Below are 20,028 nucleotides of genomic sequence, written 5' to 3'. Positions count from 1 at the left end.
CCCCAGATGTGTCGCGTTCGATAGCCTCGGAACAAGAAAAGTAGCGAGCATGGCAAAGGAGAGAGAAGTCGCGGCAGGCTGGCGTGGTCGCTTTACGCCACACGAGGTTCCTCGGTAATGTGGCGGTGCAGGGTACGACCGGGGATTGTTGCCGCCTCCCGATGCATGAAGCGGGTCGGGTGGGCTGTTGCCGAATACGGAAGTACAACAACAAATCCGTATATACACAGTTCCTGATCCCAAGTTACTCAAGTCCAGCATAGCAGCCCGGCGAATCGCATCTATGAATTCTCGCAAAACCCGAACCTACTACCGATAGTTTGCCCCCCCTCAATCAGTTGTTTAAACTCGCACTGCGCATTTGTTTCGATTCTTCGACTCTCGACGCGTCGGACGCGGCAGCTCATATCTCGAGGATCCCACCGTTTCCCGCAATGGCTAAGCCAAAGGGCCCTCGCGCCACATTATCTGGTCTTATAGCCTCGGACTCTGAGGACTCGCATTTTGCCGAACCTAAAGCAGTGCCCATCTTAGATTCCACCGCAGAAAACAAGGCGCCCGCAAAGAAACCCCGTGGAAGACCAAGGACCGCGGCTGCGAAGGTTACCAAAACGAAAGCTGCGCCTCGGGCAGGTGGGCGCCTGAATACGAAAGAAAGTGAATCTGCACCACCAGTAGAAAATAAGAGCAGGAGGCAAGCATTGGCAGATAAGACGAATCAGCAGCATGACAGCGATATGGAAGAAGTCGACGATTTGGGGGCCTGTGAGGATGTTGTTATGAATGATAGGGAACCGGATGATGACATTATCGCTGCCAAACAGACGGAATCGAAAGCTACGAAGGATAAACCTCGCGCCAAACGAGAAAAGGCTACGAAAGGGGTGGATTCTGGCACAGAGGCCGCTCCTACTGCGCCGAGGCCGCGATCACGCGGGGGACGGAAAAAGGTTGCGACTACACAAGAGATACCGGATGAGCCTTCACTAGAAAATATCACATATGAAGCCGAGGTTCCAACGATAGATGCGGATGCGGACGCAGATGAAGAAGTTGAGGATGTTGTGTCAAAAACTGCTCATAATAGTATGCGATCGAGGGCGGATTCTCAAGCTCGACAACCTTCTCTTAAACGGCGGCGGGCTGGCAGTACATCAGATACAGAAAGAGGAGACCCAAGCTTACGACGAAAGCTTGGGGACATGACGAAGAAATACGATAGTCTCTATATCAAATACCAAGATCTGCGCGAAATTGGAATCAAGGAAGCTGACCGAAATTTTGAACGGCTAAGAAAGGACACTGATGAGGAACGGAAGAGTAAGCCGGTCAGACGATTGATTAATGGGTTTTACTAAATATCGGTAGGGTCTAATACTATGGTCGCGTCCTTAAAGGCCGATGTTGCTGCGCAAGCTGCTCTGGCAAAAGAGTCTAAAGCGCTCAAGAAGACGCTCGAATCGAAGGCTACGGAGGTTGCTACTCTGCAGGCCCATATCGCACAGTTAAACTCATCTTTATCTGAAGTACGAGCTGAGAACAAAACGCTCGTTGCTGAGAATAAAACGTTATCAGCCGAAAACAAGACCTTGATAGCAGAGAGGAAGACACTATCGGCTGAAAATAAAACCCTATCCAACAAACTAGCTGCTACCCGTAGTGCCGCGTCCGCTATGGAGAGTCTCAATATTCCTGCTAGTGCTGTCAAGGCCAATGGGGGCGTCCGACTGATGGGAACTGCAGAGGCTGCTCAGACAGCACAAGCAGCACAGCTGAAGGAGGACTTGTACTGCGATCTTACAGGCTTGATAATGAGGGGTGTGAAACGCGAAGCTGAGGAGGATATATTTGACTGCATTCAGACCGGCCGCAATGGCAGTAAGTCGCTCGCCCTCCCTTTCCAGCCACCACTAACAAACAATATAGCTCTTCACTTTAAACTAGCAGTGGCCAATGAGAACGTGCGCGACAGCTATGATGATGCGCAATGCAGTTATGTTCCTCAACTTGACCCCCGCAGAGACAACGACTTGATGGAGCAGCTTCCGGACTATTTGGTAGATGAGATTTCATTTCCGAGACCACAAGCTGCAAAATTTTATGCGCGGGTGGTAAAAGCACTGACAACTTGAGGCAAATGGGAATCTGATTTCAGCATAGGAGTTAGGTTCTTGGGCTAGGAGTCCATGGAGTGGCGGGGTAGGAGTTTACCAATGGTTTATAGATACCTTAGTGTTGAGTTGTTTGCTCATGTTTCTGATTGTCATTTTCCGTAAAGCATTAGCAGACTTAAAATTCGATTAATCAGAGCTCTAAACCGTCTTTTGTTTCGCTTCAAAATATTTACGTGGCCTCAGCCCCCAAGAACCTTGATGGTGAAATCACCCCTGAGCCCGGCAAAATGACACCGCCCAGCAACTCTTCAACATGCCAATTTGTGAACCGCGGATTCTTCTAGCAGCACCACTATCTAAAGTCTCAGAAGACGAGTCCGTCGGGCATCTTTATGTATGAACCTGTCCGATAATCATCGGACGCGCCACTCCTTTTGCCCATTATACGATCCCTTAAACCAAATTTCTGGAAGTTCATAGCTGCGTCCTCCCCCTAAAGTCGACGCGCCTCTACCTTATTCTGAAGTTCTCATCAGATTCCCACCATGGCGAGAGTCAGTCGCCTTGGCTTTTTAGCCATTGCGATGGCATTCCATGTTGTCTATATATATTCAATTTTTGACATATACTTTGTCAGTCCTATCGTTTCCGGCATGCGCGCGTTTGAGACGGAGAGACCTGCGGGTGTGGAAGCTCCTGCAAAGCGACTGGTTCTATTTGTTGGTACATAACACACATCTACGTTCCCTATTTGTAGACATATATTAATACGATGATACGTAGGGGATGGCCTTCGAGCGGATAAAGCTTTCCAGTCTTTTCCAGAACCATACCCAAAGTCTGACTCAGATCTCGAGCCACGACCTCTCGCCCCCTTCCTGCGCTCGCGCGTCCTCGAGCATGGCACCTTTGGTGTATCACACACACGAGTGCCTACAGAATCTCGGCCTGGGCATGTAGCTCTGATTGCGGGGCTTTATGAGGATGTGTCTGCGGTGACAACGGGGTGGAAACTCAACCCAGTCAACTTCGATAGTGTCTTTAACAGGAGTCAACATACATGGAGTTGGGGAAGCCCGGATATTCTGCCAATGTTCCAATTAGGCGCAGTCCCAGGCAGAGTGGATGCCGATGCATACGGCTCGGAATTTGAGGATTTCTCTCAAGATGCGGTACATCTAGATCTCTGGGTATTTGATAGAGTCAAGGCTCTCTTTAAAGAAGCGGCGACGAATTCGACTCTGGATGCCGCATTACGACAGGATAAAGTGGTGTTTTTCCTCCATCTCCTGGGTATCGATACCAATGGCCATGCTTTCCGGCCATATTCGAAGGAATATTTGAATAATATCAAGGTTGTGGACCAGGGCATCGAGGAAGTTACAAAAATCATCGAAGACTTTTACAATGATGACAAGACCGCATATGTATTTACTGCCGACCATGGTATGAGTGATTGGGGTAGCCACGGTGATGGTCATCCTGACAACACTCGTACACCCCTCATAGCCTGGGGTTCTGGGGTAGCAAAGCCTGCAACGACTCCTGGAAAAATTGCGCCCGGCCATGATGAACTCTCCTCCGATTGGGGTCTAGATCATATTCAGAGGCATGACGTCTCCCAGGCCGATGTGGCGGCTCTTATGGCATATCTCGCGGGACTCGCATTTCCCGTAAACTCGGTTGGGGAGTTGCCGCTCCCATATTTGTCCGGAGATCTTGCTGCCAAATCTGAAGCTTTCTTGGCCAATGCTAGGGGCATCTTAGATATGTATAGGGTTAAAGAGGAACAGAAAATGGCGACCGAGATGCGTTATCGTCCCTATAAAGCTCTAGGCGGAGAAGAACATTCAGCTGAGCATCGATTCTCGCACATCAGAACCCTCATTGACCAAGGGCGGCATGAAGAAGCAATCCAGGAAACGGCAACACTCGTACAACTTGGTCTAGCCGGTTTACGATACCTCCAGACATACGACTGGTTGTTCTTGAGAGGTCTCATAACGATCGGATACTTGGGCTGGATAGCATTTGCCCTTACCACAGTCATCGACCTACATGTGCTTCATGGCACAACCGAAACCTCCAGAACCGTTGTTGGTGTAATATTCTTCTCCTCTGTTCTTGTGACACTATTCGCTTCGTTCATTGTATCAAAATCACCATTGACTTATTATGCCTACGCCATATTTCCAGTGGGCTTCTGGGAGGAGGTTTACGCTCGACGAAAATCGTTGGTTGAAGGACGAAAGGTTTTACTGAGCCATGTTTCCGGGGTTAGCGGTACCATCACACTCATATTAAAGGGTCTTTTTGGGTTGGTCTTTATAGAATCTTTGGTACGCGTGGAACCCTCCTTCAGTGCTTCTGAAACTAACTCACCGATTAGGCACTGGGGTACACACATAGGGAGATATTCTCTCTTCTATTCATTGTTGCTGCATTTTGGCCGGCATTTTACGGAATGGCGTTTCTCCGACTGAATAAAGTCCTGGTGACAACATGGGGATTAATATGTGTGGCGATGAGCACTTTCACGTTGCTCCCGGCGTTGAAGGTCGAGAGTTTATCTCTTGTGTAAGCAACACTCTCCTACCTCTGCTGTGTGGCGCCTAACACTGAATTTATAGCATGACCGGCGGCTTTTTCATGGCGGCAGTCGGTGTTCTATATCTTATTTTCGAGAAGCAGCTGCACGTTAAGTCGGCTTTGACAAGCGACTCGACTACACCAGCCGACAATATCATATCACGATCCCTCATTGGCGTACAGGTAAGATGTTTTGACCTCACTCTGCGTTTCTATTCTAATACTGTCTAGATCGGCCTCGTACTATTATCGACGCTTGTGACAAGGTCCAGTATATTATCAATACAGGCAAAGGAAGGGCTTCCTCGGGGGAACCAGATCGTTGGTTGGTTGGTGCTAGGTTTGAAACCCACAAATGTAGAAGGGATCTTGGACTAATAAGATTGCAGTATTTTCGCTAATCATGCCGTTCCTTCACCGCTTACAGCCCAATGGCCACTATCTCCATCGATTGATGGTGATATTCCTCACTTTCGCACCCATCTTCGTCATCCTCACCATATCATACGAAGGTCTCTTTTATCTCGGCTTCTCACTTACCTTGATTACCTGGGTTCGCCTCGAGCATAGTATATACGTATTTACAAAGCCGAAATCGCCATTGGCTCAGGCGAATGGCAAAGGGGCAATGCCCGCATCGCTTTCTTCACCTACTTTCCGGTCACTCACCCTATCAGATGTCCGAATATCCCTATTCTTTTTCACACTCCTCCAATTGGCCTTCTTCAGTACTGGAAATGTGGCCTCGATATCATCCTTCAGCATGGATAGCGTGGCCCGGCTGATTCCAATCTTCGATCCTTTCTCTCAGGCGGCCCTACTTATCCTGAAGCTCATGATCCCATTTGCTCTGATCTCGGCGAATCTAGGCATCCTGAACAAGAGGTTAGGGGTAGCACCCTCCGCGCTGTTCATGGTGGTTATGGCGATCAGCGACTTCCTGACGCTGCACTTCTTCTGGGTGGTGAGAGACGAGGGCTCCTGGCTGGAAATCGGATCGACGATTAGCCACTTCTGCATTGCAAGTTTGTTCTGTGTGTTCGTGGCCAGTCTCGAGGGTGTTAGTGAGCTGTTTATATCAGGGGTGGAGGTCGAGGACGATTCAGCTCAGATGGTGAAAGAAAAGGAGCTTGGTGGAGTGGCCAGCGATAAGAAACATGCCAACGGGGTTGTATCTAGGAAAGCGGTGGCAAATGGGACGAAGAGTATATAGGACAACACATTATGTATTAATGGCATTGACGTACAAGCACGACCTACGAACTTATTAACCATCTATTAACCATCACGTCCCGCCCGCCCCTTTATTATCCAATGTTCCACGCCACTAAACAGGCTTAATCCAGGTCGAGCTCCCAATCCTAAAACAACGAGGCGTCGGGAAAAGCTCTAGGCGGCGCACCAGGCCTAACGCTTGGGCTGGTGTAACTCTGCTGCATCGATCGGCGCACATGCCCGACTTCGCACCAGATTGCAGTGTAGTCTCAGGGGAAGGCGGCTCTGGAACAGGAGTAGGGAATACGAGGATTAATTACCTGGTACGAAGTACAGTACAATAATTGCGAGACTCCCAGTGCGCGTGCCAGAACAGAACAGAACAGAACACAGAACTGGTCGTTTTCGGTTAATCGAATCAGTGGCGGTACAAGGCCCAGCTAGGTATTGGTAAGGTGAGGTACGTACCCACGCGGGCAGGCCACCTGCTTCTGTTCTGTTCTGCACCTTGCAGGCTGGCAGCCTCAACTAAAAGCATCACCAACGTCCGAAAGCCCAGCGTCCCGAGTCTGCCATCAGACTACGAACTATCGCCCTCCTCGACAGACAGTCCCGAAAGTGGGCGGATGAGTGCAGCATATAACAACCATGGACATGGACACGGCTATGGCCTCCACCGAGCAGCAGCAGCAGCCGCCTGCCCAGCAGCAGCCTCCTGCGAATGGTTATGTGGGCGGCGGAGCGACGAATACCCCAGCCCAAGGAGTGAATTCTCTGCCCAACAACCAAACACCAGGCCATCCAAGCTTTAGAAGGTATGTAAATGGGCCGGCGCAAGGCACGCAAGTGAATGAAGTAGAAGTAAGCGACTGACCCGCATGGTGGGATAGGCAGCGTGCATCGAGAGCGTGCGAGGTATGAAGCAATCCATTCCCTTTGGTTCAGCCTGTCGTGCCTCGGCACCGAGGGCCAAAATGCAACGAACGCAACAATAGCTAATCAAGCCATCGTATCATCCACAGACCTGCCACGCAAGAAAGGTAATCCGATCTCCTACTCGGCATCACATTCGATCCAGAGACCATGGCGTGACGATGCGGCCGGAATCAGCGGAGTGTGAGGTTAACGGAGCGAACAGGTGCGATGTGACGCCGCCAGTTTGGGAGTGCCATGCACCAACTGCGTCGCCTTCTCGATAGAATGCAAAATCCCGACGCCGAAACGCAAGAAGACGCAAGTCGGGAAGGCAAAAGATTCTGACAGGTACGTGTTTTGGGGATTAGTGATATCCATAATGGACCAAGTGCTTACGTGCTGGTGTAGTGATCGTGGGGAGACGTTGGACGACCGCTCTGCACGAACCGATTCGCCGACCACAAATGGACGGAGTGTGAGCATCGTCAACACGCAGGAGGGCACGCCTTCGTCCGCAATGACGGATGCACAGATCCGACAGCGGACTGATGATGAATCGACGTACGCGCAATTTATGAAGCCGAAGTTTACAAGAGCTCCGATTAAAGATGCGGGGAGGGTGGCATATCTGGGGGAGTCCTCGAACTTGACACTACTTGTCCATGATCGCCATGGGACGGCAGATGTGGTACACTACCCGTTACCAGAGAATATCAGAGGGACCCGTGCCAGACTGACCGAGTTGGACAATGTGGAGATCGACATCCTTCATCAGCGAGGGGCATTCCTATTACCGCCCAGAAATCTCTGTGACGAACTGGTCGACGCATACTTCAAGTGGGTGGCTCCTATCGTCCCGGTCATCAATCGAAATCGGTTTATGAAGCAGTACCGCGATCCCAAGAATCCACCTTCGCTGCTCCTGCTGCAGGCAATCCTGCTAGCGGGGTCGAGAGTCTGTACCAACCCACAGCTCATGGATGCGAATGGCTCGACAACACCAGCTGCTTTGACGTTCTATAAACGAGCGAAAGCGCTGTACGATGCTAATTATGAAGATGATCGAGTGACGATTGTCCAGGCCCTTGTGCTTATGGGCTGGTATTGGGAGGGTCCAGAAGATGTGACGAAGAACGTCTTTTACTGGAGCCGAGTCGCCACGATCGTAGCGCAAGGATCGGGTATGCATCGGAGTGTCGAGCAGTCCCAGCTCAATAAGCCCGACAAGAGGTTGTGGAAACGTATTTGGTGGACTCTGTTCACTCGTGATCGCTCCGTCGCTGTTGCATTGGGCCGTCCGGTTCACATCAACACGGACGATTCGGATGTTGAAATGGTTTCTGCGGAAGATTTTCTCGAAGAGGAGGATGGTCAACAGAGCGAATTCCCCCCAGATCCCCTGCACGTGCAATTCTTCTTGCAATATGTGAAGCTGTGCGAAATCATGGGACTCGTCCTCTCGCAGCAGTATTCTGTGGCCTCGAAAGCTCGCCGCCAGAATGCTATCGACCTCACCCATAGTGATATGGCCCTGGCAGATTGGCTTCAAAATTGTCCTAAAGAGATCTACTGGGAATCGTCAAGGCATCACTTCTGGGCCGCGTTGCTCCACTCCAACTATTATACCACGCTATGTTTACTACATCGCGCACATATGCCACCGGCGTCTAACAGGCCTGGGATGGATAGTACTTCCTACCCCTCACGAAATATTGCGTTCCAAGCTGCTGCAATGATAACCTCGATTATCGAGAACCTCAGCGCACACGACGAGCTTCGCTACTGCCCGGCCTTCGTTGTGTATAGCCTGTTCTCTGCGCTTATCATGCACGTTTACCAGATGCGGTCGTCGAACCCATCGGTGGTCCAGGCAACCCAAGAACGGTTGCAGATATGCATGAGTGCTCTGAAGGATGTTTCAAGGGTATGGCTTGTTGCGAAGATGGTATATACTCTTTTTGAATCGATATTGGGGAATAAAGTACTGGAGGAGAGGCTACAAAAGGCTGCGGGCAAGCGTCACAAGAAGATGGCTCAAAGCATCTCCCATGGGATGGCGCAGACACAGGTCAAGAAAGAAGAGCCGGCAAGCAAACGGAAGTATGATGATATGGCGCTTGACTTCGGGGTGAACAGCGCACCAGCGCCTCAAGAATCCTATGAACGATCTCGACCCCAAACACCGAGCCATACACCTTCACGGGAACTGGGTCAAGGTGGTGGCCCAATGGCACCTCCCGTAACATCCCCAAATTCAAGGCAAAATACAGATACCTTCATGGGCGGAACGAACTCTCGTCCCCAAACCAGGCCCCCAACACCATTCAACCCATCCTTCTCCGTACCAGCCACGCCTCCAGATCTCTACCTTGTTACCCGAAACTCGCCGAATCTATCGCAGTCTGTTTGGGAAAACTTCCAGCCTGACCTATTGTTCCCTGAAGGCTCAACTAGTATGCATGGAAATCAGTTCTCGCCACAACAACCTCACCACAACTTGGATCCCAATCTCATGTCCTCTCACATGAACATGCAGCAGCAGCAGTTGCCAACTCATCCTCAAGGTGCACAGATGCCTCAAAGGATGCGAGGGTCACCGCAAGTTGGCATGGCCACAAGTCCACCGCAAACCAATATGCTTCAGCCTGGAACCCCAGGTTATCAGCAAGTTCAGCCAGGCATGTGGCAAGGCTTTGATCAGCCCATGCACGATGCTCAGGGGCAGAGCCCGAGTGACACGTTGAGTCAATCATCGGCGCCGGCAGTTCCTATGACTATGAATGTAGAAGATTGGTAAGTTGCTCGTCAAAACCTACCTCGTCAACGACTATGCTAATCCCAAGAACTATAGGTTTCAATTCTTCGGCATCAATGGTGATCTTAGCGGCTTGAATGGTGATGCCCCCCTTGCCTAAGTCTATGTGGTGTTGTCAGTCAGCGTTCCTTAGTTTTGGGTGTTGGGAATTGGACCTCGGAGGCGTCAAATGATTGGAAAGATCAACGGGGATAGGCGACTGGGTGTTGAGAATGGGGCGAGAAAAACATGGTTCTGGGATGCTGTCTATGTCTATGTCTATGTCTATGTCTATATCTACAAAAAGCATCGATTTCCTGATGGTAGCTATAGCTACCAGGCTTTCGTGTAAATCTATACTCTTGTTCATGAGGATGGGAGTGGAGCTAGTCGGGTTATTCAATAATTTATCTTATACAATAATAACAACAGTGGTTCTACGCGAGGATGCATGGACGGTCTTGATATGAGGATCTACAGTCAAATATCTCATTGTAACAGCGTGGGCCAAAATGAAAGGGGCTAGAGAAAAAGCGGCGCCGGATGTTGACCGTTTTTGGAGTAGCTGAATGACAGCTTTACTTGTGTTACAATGACAGCCCAAACTAAAGTTTAACTTGGAGGACAAGACTGAATATCCAAACATACCAAAATCTTGAGCACGTAGTAAACCGCTTTAGCAAATTGCCCAAATATACAGTTGACTAAATTTTGCACTGTTTGGCGGCTAATATGCACCCCGCAAAGCTGGTAGGCGCGCATAGATAAGATTGTGTCTAGGTTGAAGATGACGAATGGCCACCGTAGCCGTCTGTGTGGCTCAAATACCGCGTGTCCACGCCTCGCATTTCGTATTTATCGTCGTCAAGACCACAACCTCTTCCACTTCCACCAATTCATAGACCATCAAACAGGGGGTGCCGAACCTTCACTTGAATACCAGTCGCCCAGCAATGCCCTCGCAATAAACCGATTCCCTCGTGGCAAACTCGCTCTAATGCCAGCAGATCCCCCGGGCCGTCTACGACGACGGGCAATTCGCGCGCAGCCACCTCCACCACTGCCTCCAAAACAGCGCCAGTAATTATGATACCGTCTTCGACCTCCTTCCGATCGAGAACCCCGGACCCTCGCTCCGACTCTACGGGCCCCAGTGCCAGTATACGACCCAGGAATCGGAGGTTGAATACTGTGGATCAAGAGCTAGGCAGCACAAGTGGCACGTCTACGCCGGCCATCGGGAGTAGAGCAGTTAGTCCAATTCCTGCAAAACATCCAAGTAGGACTGGTGGTTCTGGTAGTTTGGGAAATGGAAGGCCAATTAGGGGATCCCTAGCTCCCAGTTCAATGAGCAGGAATGCAGGACAAAATAAGAGTGGGAGCTCGAGTCCAATTGGGGGAATGTGGAATACGGGGTGGATGAGTAGTACACTGCAACAGGTGGCGAGCTCTGTGCTAGGCAGTATGTCGGGCGACGATGAGGCATCACGGAATGAGTATGGAAGTGACATTGCGAAGGGGAAGACTCGAAGGACAGCAGACAGTAGGGCGAGATCAAAGAGAACCTTGCCAGATGAATGGGGCCCTTCAATATCACCGGCCAATGCGAGATCAGATGGTGGAATTGGAATGGGCAGTACGAGTAAACGAGAAGCAGCAGTTAAGGCCATGAAGATGAAGGATGTTCTAGAGGGCGGAAACAACGAGGAGAGTGCTATAGATGTGACCGGGCATTATAAAAGAAGGACGTCAAGCGATATTCAGAGGCCGGCTAGTGCGCAGGATGAGGGGGATGCGCTGGCTTATATTCATCATGTCCAACCGCACGACACATTTGCAGGAGTGGTGCTGAAATACAATTGCCAAAAGGATATTTTCAGAAAGGCAAATGGATTATGGTCGAATGATTCGATCCAGTTCCGCAAGACTGTGGTCCTACCAGTGGATGCTTGTGCAGTCAAGGGGCGGCCTTGTGAACTCCCATCAGCAGATTCTCCATATCAAGGTGTTGATCTTCTTGCGCCTACACCTGCAGACGAAGAACCACCTCCTATCCCCAGACCTGAAGCATGGCCGTCAATCACACAATCGCCATACGGGGCATCTGCAGAACCTCCCGCCGAAGAAGAAGAAAAGCCTTGGACTCACGTCCGCTGGGTCCTGATAGACTCATCACCATCCGCTAAACCCGTCGAGATAGCCAGAATGTCACGGAAAACACTGGGGTATTTCCCTCCCCGACGGAGAAAGAGCTTAGTTGCAAGTTCTAGCGTCTCATCTCCTCGTGGTTCTACAGATTTGACATCATTATCAAGATCTTTATCCCAGTTATCGAGTGATCCTTCTGGTAGCCCAGCAAGCACGCGTTCGCGCCGAACCAGCAACCTGGGTCCCCAGCCTTCTTTAGGGAGTTATTTTCCCACCATGACATCCGCCAGTCGTTCTCGTTCTCGTCGTCGAAGCGTAAGCGAATCTGCGGATCGATATGGCTGGATGCGAGGGCCAGGCGGTGTCGGCACCATGGGGAAGAACGTACGAAAACCAGGTCCAGGGCAGGATGGTCTAAATGCCTGGACCAGGAAACATATTCCCGGTCTAACTCTAGATTCTCTCCCCTCAACTTCCATCATGGGCGCTGAATCGGCACATTTTGGATTTGGGGAGGAGTTGTCGGCGATTGCGGAGGGGCCTTATAGTGGTGGCTCCTCAGTAAACGGGGCTGCTACCCCCGGCGGCTCCCAGGGGCTTGGGCTGGAAAATGCCGCGGCAGCGGTTGAAGGCTTCTTTAGAAAACTTGTTATTAAGGGCCCCGGGACACCAAGAGTAGGCGGAAGGGAAAGTGATCTTATTGAGCTACTAGATGGGACGGGCAGTGATGACGGGAGGGGCTTTGAATTGAGTCCTGGACGGAGCAGGAATGGTACTCCTGTCGGAACAGGCAGAGAAGATCTAGATGGGGTGATCAGGGGACGCAGCACTGCTGGAGCTAAGGGTGGCAAGAGCGATTGAATTTTATTATACTCACACATACCTTACAGTATGCGTTCGCCGGTGTTTGAAAGAACTTGCATTGGCATGGGCCGCGGCGTTCTGGAGGCTTTCGCCAACTTCTGTTGGCCTGATGATATGAGCGAATTGAGCTAATCAGCCGATCGGCTAGTGGGGATCGAAGTTGTTGCACTACTGAATGCTTGGATATTACATTACATACATAGGGATTAGACATGATTCACCTGGTGTTTGCTTAGCTCTATATACCTTTTTGCACACCTTTGTATATAACATAACAAGTCCCTTTTCCGGCACGTGGCGTCGTATTGCATTTCCACTTATATGGTATGGTGCTCCCAAACTGCATAGGATAAACTATATCTCGAGCTAATCACTTCGGTATTCACGAGTCACGTTAAAAACAGCTTAACACAGTTCACAAGCTGCAGTTTGATCTAAAGTAGGAAAGGTGATAATAATTTTTTCGAAACGGGAGGCAGGGTTTTGTGGAGTCTTGTAATGGTGGCCTAGGGAAACAAATTTGGAATTCGAGAGACTTGCTTACCTAGTTTCAGGGAGGATAGGTTATTATAACCAATGGAGGAAAGCAAAAGATGTTGATATTACTTGATTTTCACTAAACAGAGCAAGCAGTGTTGAGAGTCTGGTTCCTCTAGATATCACATTTCTAGTAGGTTCTCTCTCGCTGCTATAATTAATAAACGGCACCATCCCAACAGTCATCTCCATCCCATGAAAAGTGTGTCATCCGGAATATTCAGGCCCAAAATCTTCAGGCGTTTTGTCAGATGTTGAAGTCCAAGAACAGTAGCTGATCCAGGCAGCCTTGGCATTTGTGGTCTGATGAAGTTCAACGTCCAGACATAGAGCCAACAGCGGAGATGGCAGTGTCCCCCTCAAGCATTTTCTTCTCAGCCACTAATAAAGCATAGAATTTGCTATCATAATCTACGAATTGTAGGTATTCGTAGAACATATACATAGTAGGCAGCGGGTCAGAATCATGCTGGGTAGAGTCAGCACTTCCCATTATAGATTTATTTAGATTTCCTAACTCACTCTCCCAAAAGTGCCTGCAATTGCTTTGGCAGTGAGGTTAATTGCGGCGCCTGCTGTAATATTTCGTTTGTCTTCATTGTCGGAAATATCGGTTTTGTAACCGTCTCTGGTGGCTGTAGTAGGAACAAAGAATAGCTCTTCGAGAGCATTCATGTATTTATACTCTTCACGAGACCTTGTACCAAGTTTGTGAGCCCAGTTCCACTTCAAGTCTTGCGGCAGACGAAGCATCTCGTCCGTACCAAGTAGATCCTGGCAAGGTTCGTCGTAATTTCCAAAGTACCTATACCCGCCTCCCTGTTTGCGAATAAACAGCGCAAAGGGATAGTAATCCTTTGCTAAGGCTGGCTCATCCCGTGGAATGCAACTGATCTGTGCCCCGTGTTCACCTGGGTAGCGAGGAAGTAGAGGATCATAACTCGTATCCAGCGCCTTGTATGCTCGCAACCCCGCAAAGCTCCGGGATGTACAGGCCTCTGAAATAGTGTAAAAGCCCTCGGATGCGGCTTCCCCGCCAAGTAGTGTCTGGAGCGTTGTCAAATCAAATTGCTCATTGGGCTGGCTGGGAAGATCGAATTTCTGTCCTCGTGCAAGATCTTGAACGAAAATTGGCATTCGCATTCCACGATACAACATAACAGTCGATAGTACCATAGTGGAGGCCGTTGGGTCTTGTTGGAAGGTTCCTTTCTGATGAGAGGTTGCCGGCTGTTGAGAGGAATTGGTTTGTGGCTTATCTCTTGGTGGAGGGGTCCTGATATTAGACTAATAGTTAGAACGCTTGTATGAGATATTCAAAGCACTAATAGTTAGAACGCTTGTATGAGATATTCGAAGCAGTACTTACGCGCCATATAGGTCTGATTCGGTATTATATTGCAGCTCCGGTTCTCGACCAGGTGCATCTGTCTCATCAGAAGCAACAGTGACGATCAAAGATGCAGCGTCCGGAAGCCGGTTTCGGGAAGTTAGGGCTTGCTGAAATTGAGCTTGCTGATCGCGCAACTCGGCAACCTCTGCTTCCAGGTCCGCAATAAGGGTGGCATAGTCTAGTTTAGTTCTTTTAGCATTGGCGGAAGCGTTTGGACTAGAGGCGGGTCTTTTCAATGTAGATTCCGGGCTAAGAAGTCAGTGATACTCTCATTCCAACAGTAGGAGGGTGTGACTTACACATATCCGGATGTCTGGGGAACATGGGCCACTGAGGGTGCATCATTGGGACTTGTGAGTTGCGGCATAATGGTTGATAGAAAACAACCAAGCTGGGAGATCAACGAGTTTGATTGAAGAGTATACAAAGCTCTTAAAGGCGACACAAACTCAGGAACAAAAATGCAGCGAATGGGTGAATGTCAAAGCGACTAGCCGGAGGATCAAGGATCGTGAGCTTAAGGCGCCTGTTGGGCATACTACGAGGATGGTGTTACAAAAATTGAACCCAAAGGTTAGGTATTGTAGAAAGGACGCTGTTAATGAAGAGGTGAGAAGGTGGGCTTTTGTTATTTATCGACGACGACGACGTGTAGTTACCCTCTCGAATATTGCGTGCAGCCGTAAAGGTGTGTGTTAGACAGTCTGGAGTATCAAACTAGTTAGTGGTACAAGGCAAAGCTACAGAGGTATCTCCTGTTAAAAGGAGCCCCCGAGTGGCGTGGATTATGTGATATCCGTGAACATGTTCAAGTTGGAAGCTAGTTCGAGAAGACTAGTCGGAACATCCATCGAGGTGGCTAGACGGGTAGGGCTCAGTACAGCTAGTTCGTGAGAGCTAGGAACACCAGGAGAAAAAATTGCGATTAAATCTGAATCGCTCACAAGCAAGATAAATCGGACGATCATTTTGGAGTGAAAATGCCAAGGAGAAGTGTTTGCAGGAAGATTGCAGGCGTCAAGGAGGTCACGATAAGTGCAGTGCGTTGGGTGTGGTTCAGCCGGACCGGAATAACCTTTCTCCTGGACCCCAATGTCCAAGTACCTAGGTACCTATCCAACGACACCTCATAAACGACGCCTTTCTCTCCAGCTATATCTTCATCAATAATGCTTCAAAATCGAGCCACTTCCCTCATATAACGCATAGCTCCACAGGCGGTAGAATAGAGCAACCCGCCCCTAAAAGAGCCAACATTTGCTCCTATTGTTTTCTTAAGTCGATGGAATTACTCACCGCGCGTGGAACGCCCCAGGCTTGCTCAGATGTTACTGCGCAAGATTCCCAGACGCAAACTTAGAGGACAAACCTGGCGGTCAACCATGGTAAACACAGGCTCTTGATATTTCCAGCCAATTGAGTTTGGTAGGTACCTAGAGCTACTTCCAGTACCTTGCCCAGGGGAGCGCTGATTGCATTTCACATCCCACAACCTCTCGGCCACCTCACGCTAGAAAGAAACACTGATACGGCCCTCTTCTCGGTGCCCCCAGCGACTGCTTTGTCACGTATCGTATATCAATCTAAGACCCTCAGTGGCTCTCTTGTTCCTGTGTCTGCATACGTGCTTCGGCCGTTGAGTCCTCGTGCCGGCTCCGATGGATATCAAATCGTCGCCTGGGCACATGGCACGAGCGGCTCCGCGCCGAATTGTGCCCCATCTCATATAAAGAACCTTTGGCAACATTTTCTGGCACCTTACCAACTTGCTCTTCAGGGATATGTTGTAGTCGCAACGGACTATGCTGGCCTAGGGGTTTCCAAAGATGCTTCAGATATCGCTATTCTCCACGAATATCTCGTGGGTCCGAGCCACGCAAATGGCCTTTTTTACTCAGTCGAGGCGGCTCAGGCCGCTTTCCCAGAGCTCTCAGCTTCTTTTGTTATCGCTGGGCACTCCCAAGGTGGTGGGGCTGCATGGGCTGCCGCTCAACGGCAGGCCGTAGACCCTGTCTCTGGATATTTGGGAGCTGTTGCCCTAGCCCCCATCACGACCGTCATTGACCAATCTGAGCCAACTCTCTCCATAATTGGGCTGGCAATGACACCTGTGATCGAGGCGACGTTCCCCGAACTCAAGCGCACAGATATACTCACGCCCGATGCTGTTGAGAGACTCGCTTTGGCTCGGCAGATTGGGGGATGCTCTACAACCTCTTTGACGGTGTTAATGGGCGTGCAGCTTATGCAACCGGACTGGCTGGAGAACCCTTTTGTCCGAAAGTTTCAGGCTTTGATTGCTAATGGGGGGATTGCTATTGCGGAGCCCCTTTTAGTGATCCACGGCGAGGGGGATCCCCAGTTGAACGTCAATATGACCACTGCTGCGATTGAACGGACAGCGGCGGAGTTTCCTAGAGCGAAGATAGAATATATTCGGGTCCCAGGCATGTCACATAATGGTTGTATGCCGGGTTCCCAATGGCTATGGATGGATTGGATTGCAAATCGTTTTGCCGGAATTGAGCAGAAGCCGGGGTTGAAAAGCTGGACATTGAGTGTTGCTATGCCGAATTCCTCCTACCAACGAGAGTTAAACTGGTCGGTTGCGCCGGCCACTAAATTCTATGAGACACCCTGAAGAACTAGAATTTGGTAGCTACTCGCTCGGTATCATAAAGACAATATACCTACACACCTTCTTATATATCTTTAAAGCGCAGCCGGATTGCTCATAGCTTATATTAACACACACGCGTTGCGGGGAGCATGGTAGTCATAATTGCTTTGGTCTTTAATTCCATGCGTCGTGCCAGATCTGCATGACCATGGCAAATTGAGAGTGCCACCTGGATCCTTATTTACTTCAGATTCCTGTTATCTACCGATAGCGCGGATTAAACTTGGGACGCCTAGTTTACCTACACTGGATCAATGCGCCTGTATTATATTGTCCATTAAGAGATAAATAGGCCGTCCAACTATTCTAGTCCTGGCGCTAGCCTCTCAAGTATATTTTTTATAGCATATGTTGCGAAAAGTTTCGAGGTGTTGGGTTTGACATGTTATGATGTTGCTCTAGACGGAGGAAGAGTCTCGGGCAACAATGGTAGTTCCAATAACTGGCCACTTGCGGCTGGGAGACCTACCCGTCGCGACCCTTTTTCTCATTTTACTTTTGCATTGCCATTCTTCAAAAGACAGAAACGATTCCTTCCACAAGTCAAGTCAAGTGAATATTTCCACAGAAGTAGGCCCTTAAAAACCATTACCGAGAACGCCCCTCTCCTCGCCTACCTTTTTTCCAAAAGAAAAATAAAGAATAAAATTGCAAAAATCCAGGAAGCGCCTTTCGGCGCCCGCCACTGGCTAAAACCAGACGAACTGAGTTTTATGCTTTTGTTGGCTCAGCCTTTTTCGAGGTCTCTCTAAGATAAAGACAGTAACTCTCTCCGACATCGCACACACAATTTGATCCGTACCACTTCGCCAAGTGGCCAGCCCTTGTGCCGATTAACATATTTTTGCCTATTTGTATTTGTATTTATATAGTAGAAGGTGGGGTCGGAATCCGGGCGGTGTGAGAGGTAACCGAAGGCGGTGGCTATTGCTGCCATATGACTGTATAGCCTCTTACCTTTCACGCTTTATGCCTATTGCACCCGAGACACTTTCGTTCTAAAAGGCGAGATATTTTGAGCTATTGCGTAAAGGTGTAGTGCATTTTCTAGTTTAATTCTATAGTCTTCCTTTGCGGCGCTGCTAGTGTGGCAGACTACTATTAATAATAATATGATATCTACAACAAGCGTGTATACCTTCGTTATGCGGCTCTATTAAATCCATCCCAACAATTTGCTGGTAGATACCCTCGGAGAACATTCCAAATAATGAGCGCAGGCGAATATGAAGCATTGATTTCAATCGCCACAACCAAGATATCCAAGGCGTTGAAAGCAATAATATTACTTCTAAATGTTTAAAGGCCAGCTGCTTTGTATGTCCATGTTACGGTACTTATGAATTCTGCTCCCGGTGCATTACTAAATAGCAGCATTGCTCTGATAATTGCAGTCCGCTCGTTTAATACATATTTGAATCGTATCCAACATGGCGTAGTGACTACCAGGTCTCCTTTTCCGTCTTCATCTCGGTTCCCTTCTCGCTTTCCATTGTTCTGGCATAGGCTCTCTCCCTCCACAAATCCCCCAACATAGCAGTATACATTCCCACCAAGTCTTCGACATGATTTCCTACCGCCTTGATATACCATCGTTCCTTCATACCTTCTGATGCATGGACTGGAGTCTTCCCACACAATAATGCGAATTCAGGCCTCAAGCCTATGTGAAATGCTAAATTAACATATCCCTCTTTGGGTTCAATAGATATTAGCCACGAGTTCCATTTATACACGCTGAGTGGATATGTTACGTACCAGGGCTTTCTTCGTCGTCCTCTTCGTCAAACTGAGTAAATACTCGTTTAAGGTTACGAGGCAAGGTTTCTTCTGGTATAACTGATGGGCGTAGAATACCTTCGGGATCATTGTCCTTAATGCAGTCTTCGTACTCTTTCAATACCTTCTCGGAAACTATCTCATTAAACCCAAGCCATGCTAGAATCCCTTCCTTATCGTTGGGCTCGGGAAGCTGCATTGACGCATCATAAATTGCTAGGGAATCAACCATTTGTGTGGTGGATCCCATGGAGGGATGCAGTGAAGCATCTAACTCTCGCTTGAGGAACTCTTTCTTAACGTCGTCCTTTTCGAAGACGAGCTTTTCGAAGTTGTTCTAGGTTTCAATCATGGTGAAATTACGAATTTGTGGGTAAACTTGTGGGTTGAGCTTAGCAGAAAATTGAAACTTGAACTTGTTAGATGATAGCGCAATACTCCCTGAAAGTTGAGATATAATATAAACTGAAGTGGGCCGATGACTAATGTTGGCTGAACACATTGTCCTAGCTAGATATCAGGATGTTGGCAGATTTCCTGTAGTCCTATAATAGCTATTGCAACCTGTTTCTATCCCTTAGCAACTATATTCAGACTATCTCGGACTAGGGCTAATTTGCCGGCTGGCGTCAGTGTCGCACTGGATATTATCTTCTCTCTAACTCTTTCCAAAGGACCCTCTAGTGGGACAAAACCATCTTACACGTCCTGATGCTTTGACGTGCAGGAAACTTGTCACCTTGTTAAGAGAGTTGATTAAGCCACCAATTGACCGAAAGATGGCAGAATACGAGCCAGAAATTATTGGACTACTAATTCGAGCCGGTGCTGTACGGAGTGGCAAAGCTTAGAATCTCAGGACTGCTAGACTGCTACTTGAGATTATGAGGTGTTGGCGTGCCAATACCGTAATGTTCACGCTGAGACAGCCAAATGCCCCTTGATTTGCACCAACTTGATGATTTCAGGTTCGCACTTAGTTTGTGAATTAACCAAACCG

General features: G+C 49.0%; 7 protein-coding genes across 7 annotated transcripts; 5 read left to right on the top strand and 2 right to left on the bottom strand.

Moving 5' to 3' along the window:
• Positions 1 to 434: 434 nt before the first annotated feature.
• On the top strand, positions 435 to 2,132 carry BP5553_08080 (Uncharacterized protein; the record flags this gene model as incomplete). The annotated part of the gene is made up of 3 exons (XM_032016703.1): positions 435 to 1,320; positions 1,369 to 1,878; positions 1,927 to 2,132. 3 exons carry the CDS (start codon positions 435 to 437, stop codon positions 2,130 to 2,132), a joined length of 1,602 nt encoding a protein of 533 aa, XP_031866994.1.
• Positions 2,133 to 2,659: 527 nt separating this feature from the next.
• On the top strand, positions 2,660 to 5,916 carry BP5553_08079 (putative GPI ethanolamine phosphate transferase 1; the record flags this gene model as incomplete). The annotated part of the gene is made up of 6 exons (XM_032016702.1): positions 2,660 to 2,837; positions 2,898 to 4,453; positions 4,504 to 4,691; positions 4,745 to 4,886; positions 4,935 to 5,028; positions 5,093 to 5,916. 6 exons carry the CDS (start codon positions 2,660 to 2,662, stop codon positions 5,914 to 5,916), a joined length of 2,982 nt encoding a protein of 993 aa, XP_031866993.1.
• Positions 5,917 to 6,566: 650 nt separating this feature from the next.
• BP5553_08078 (Uncharacterized protein) lies at positions 6,567 to 9,748 on the top strand (the record flags this gene model as incomplete). Its single annotated transcript, XM_032016701.1, has 5 exons — positions 6,567 to 6,733; positions 6,809 to 6,833; positions 7,057 to 7,181; positions 7,242 to 9,626; positions 9,685 to 9,748. The coding sequence occupies 5 exons, from the start codon at positions 6,567 to 6,569 to the stop codon at positions 9,746 to 9,748; spliced, it is 2,766 nt and encodes a 921-aa protein (XP_031866992.1).
• A 965-nt stretch (positions 9,749 to 10,713) lies between these two features.
• Positions 10,714 to 12,636, top strand: BP5553_08077 (Uncharacterized protein; the record flags this gene model as incomplete). Its single annotated transcript, XM_032016700.1, has 1 exon — positions 10,714 to 12,636. The coding sequence occupies one exon, from the start codon at positions 10,714 to 10,716 to the stop codon at positions 12,634 to 12,636; it is 1,923 nt and encodes a 640-aa protein (XP_031866991.1).
• An 853-nt stretch (positions 12,637 to 13,489) lies between these two features.
• On the bottom strand, positions 13,490 to 14,936 carry BP5553_08076 (uncharacterized protein; the record flags this gene model as incomplete). Its single annotated transcript, XM_032016699.1, has 4 exons — positions 13,490 to 13,645; positions 13,699 to 14,452; positions 14,546 to 14,818; positions 14,869 to 14,936. The coding sequence occupies 4 exons, from the start codon at positions 14,934 to 14,936 to the stop codon at positions 13,490 to 13,492; spliced, it is 1,251 nt and encodes a 416-aa protein (XP_031866990.1).
• Positions 14,937 to 15,894: 958 nt separating this feature from the next.
• BP5553_08075 (Uncharacterized protein) lies at positions 15,895 to 17,210 on the top strand (the record flags this gene model as incomplete). Its single annotated transcript, XM_032016698.1, has 2 exons — positions 15,895 to 15,954; positions 15,999 to 17,210. The coding sequence occupies 2 exons, from the start codon at positions 15,895 to 15,897 to the stop codon at positions 17,208 to 17,210; spliced, it is 1,272 nt and encodes a 423-aa protein (XP_031866989.1).
• A 1,481-nt stretch (positions 17,211 to 18,691) lies between these two features.
• On the bottom strand, positions 18,692 to 19,278 carry BP5553_08074 (uncharacterized protein; the record flags this gene model as incomplete). Its single annotated transcript, XM_032016697.1, has 2 exons — positions 18,692 to 18,912; positions 19,008 to 19,278. 2 exons carry the CDS (start codon positions 19,276 to 19,278, stop codon positions 18,692 to 18,694), a joined length of 492 nt encoding a protein of 163 aa, XP_031866988.1.
• Positions 19,279 to 20,028: the final 750 nt, after the last annotated feature.

Source organism: Venustampulla echinocandica (genome assembly GCF_003357145.1).
Source record: "Venustampulla echinocandica strain BP 5553 chromosome Unknown scaffold_7, whole genome shotgun sequence".
Lineage (NCBI taxonomy): Eukaryota > Fungi > Ascomycota > Leotiomycetes > Helotiales > Pleuroascaceae > Venustampulla > Venustampulla echinocandica.
Note: the sequence above shows the minus strand (reverse complement) of the source record. Positions and strands in the feature narration are given on the sequence as shown.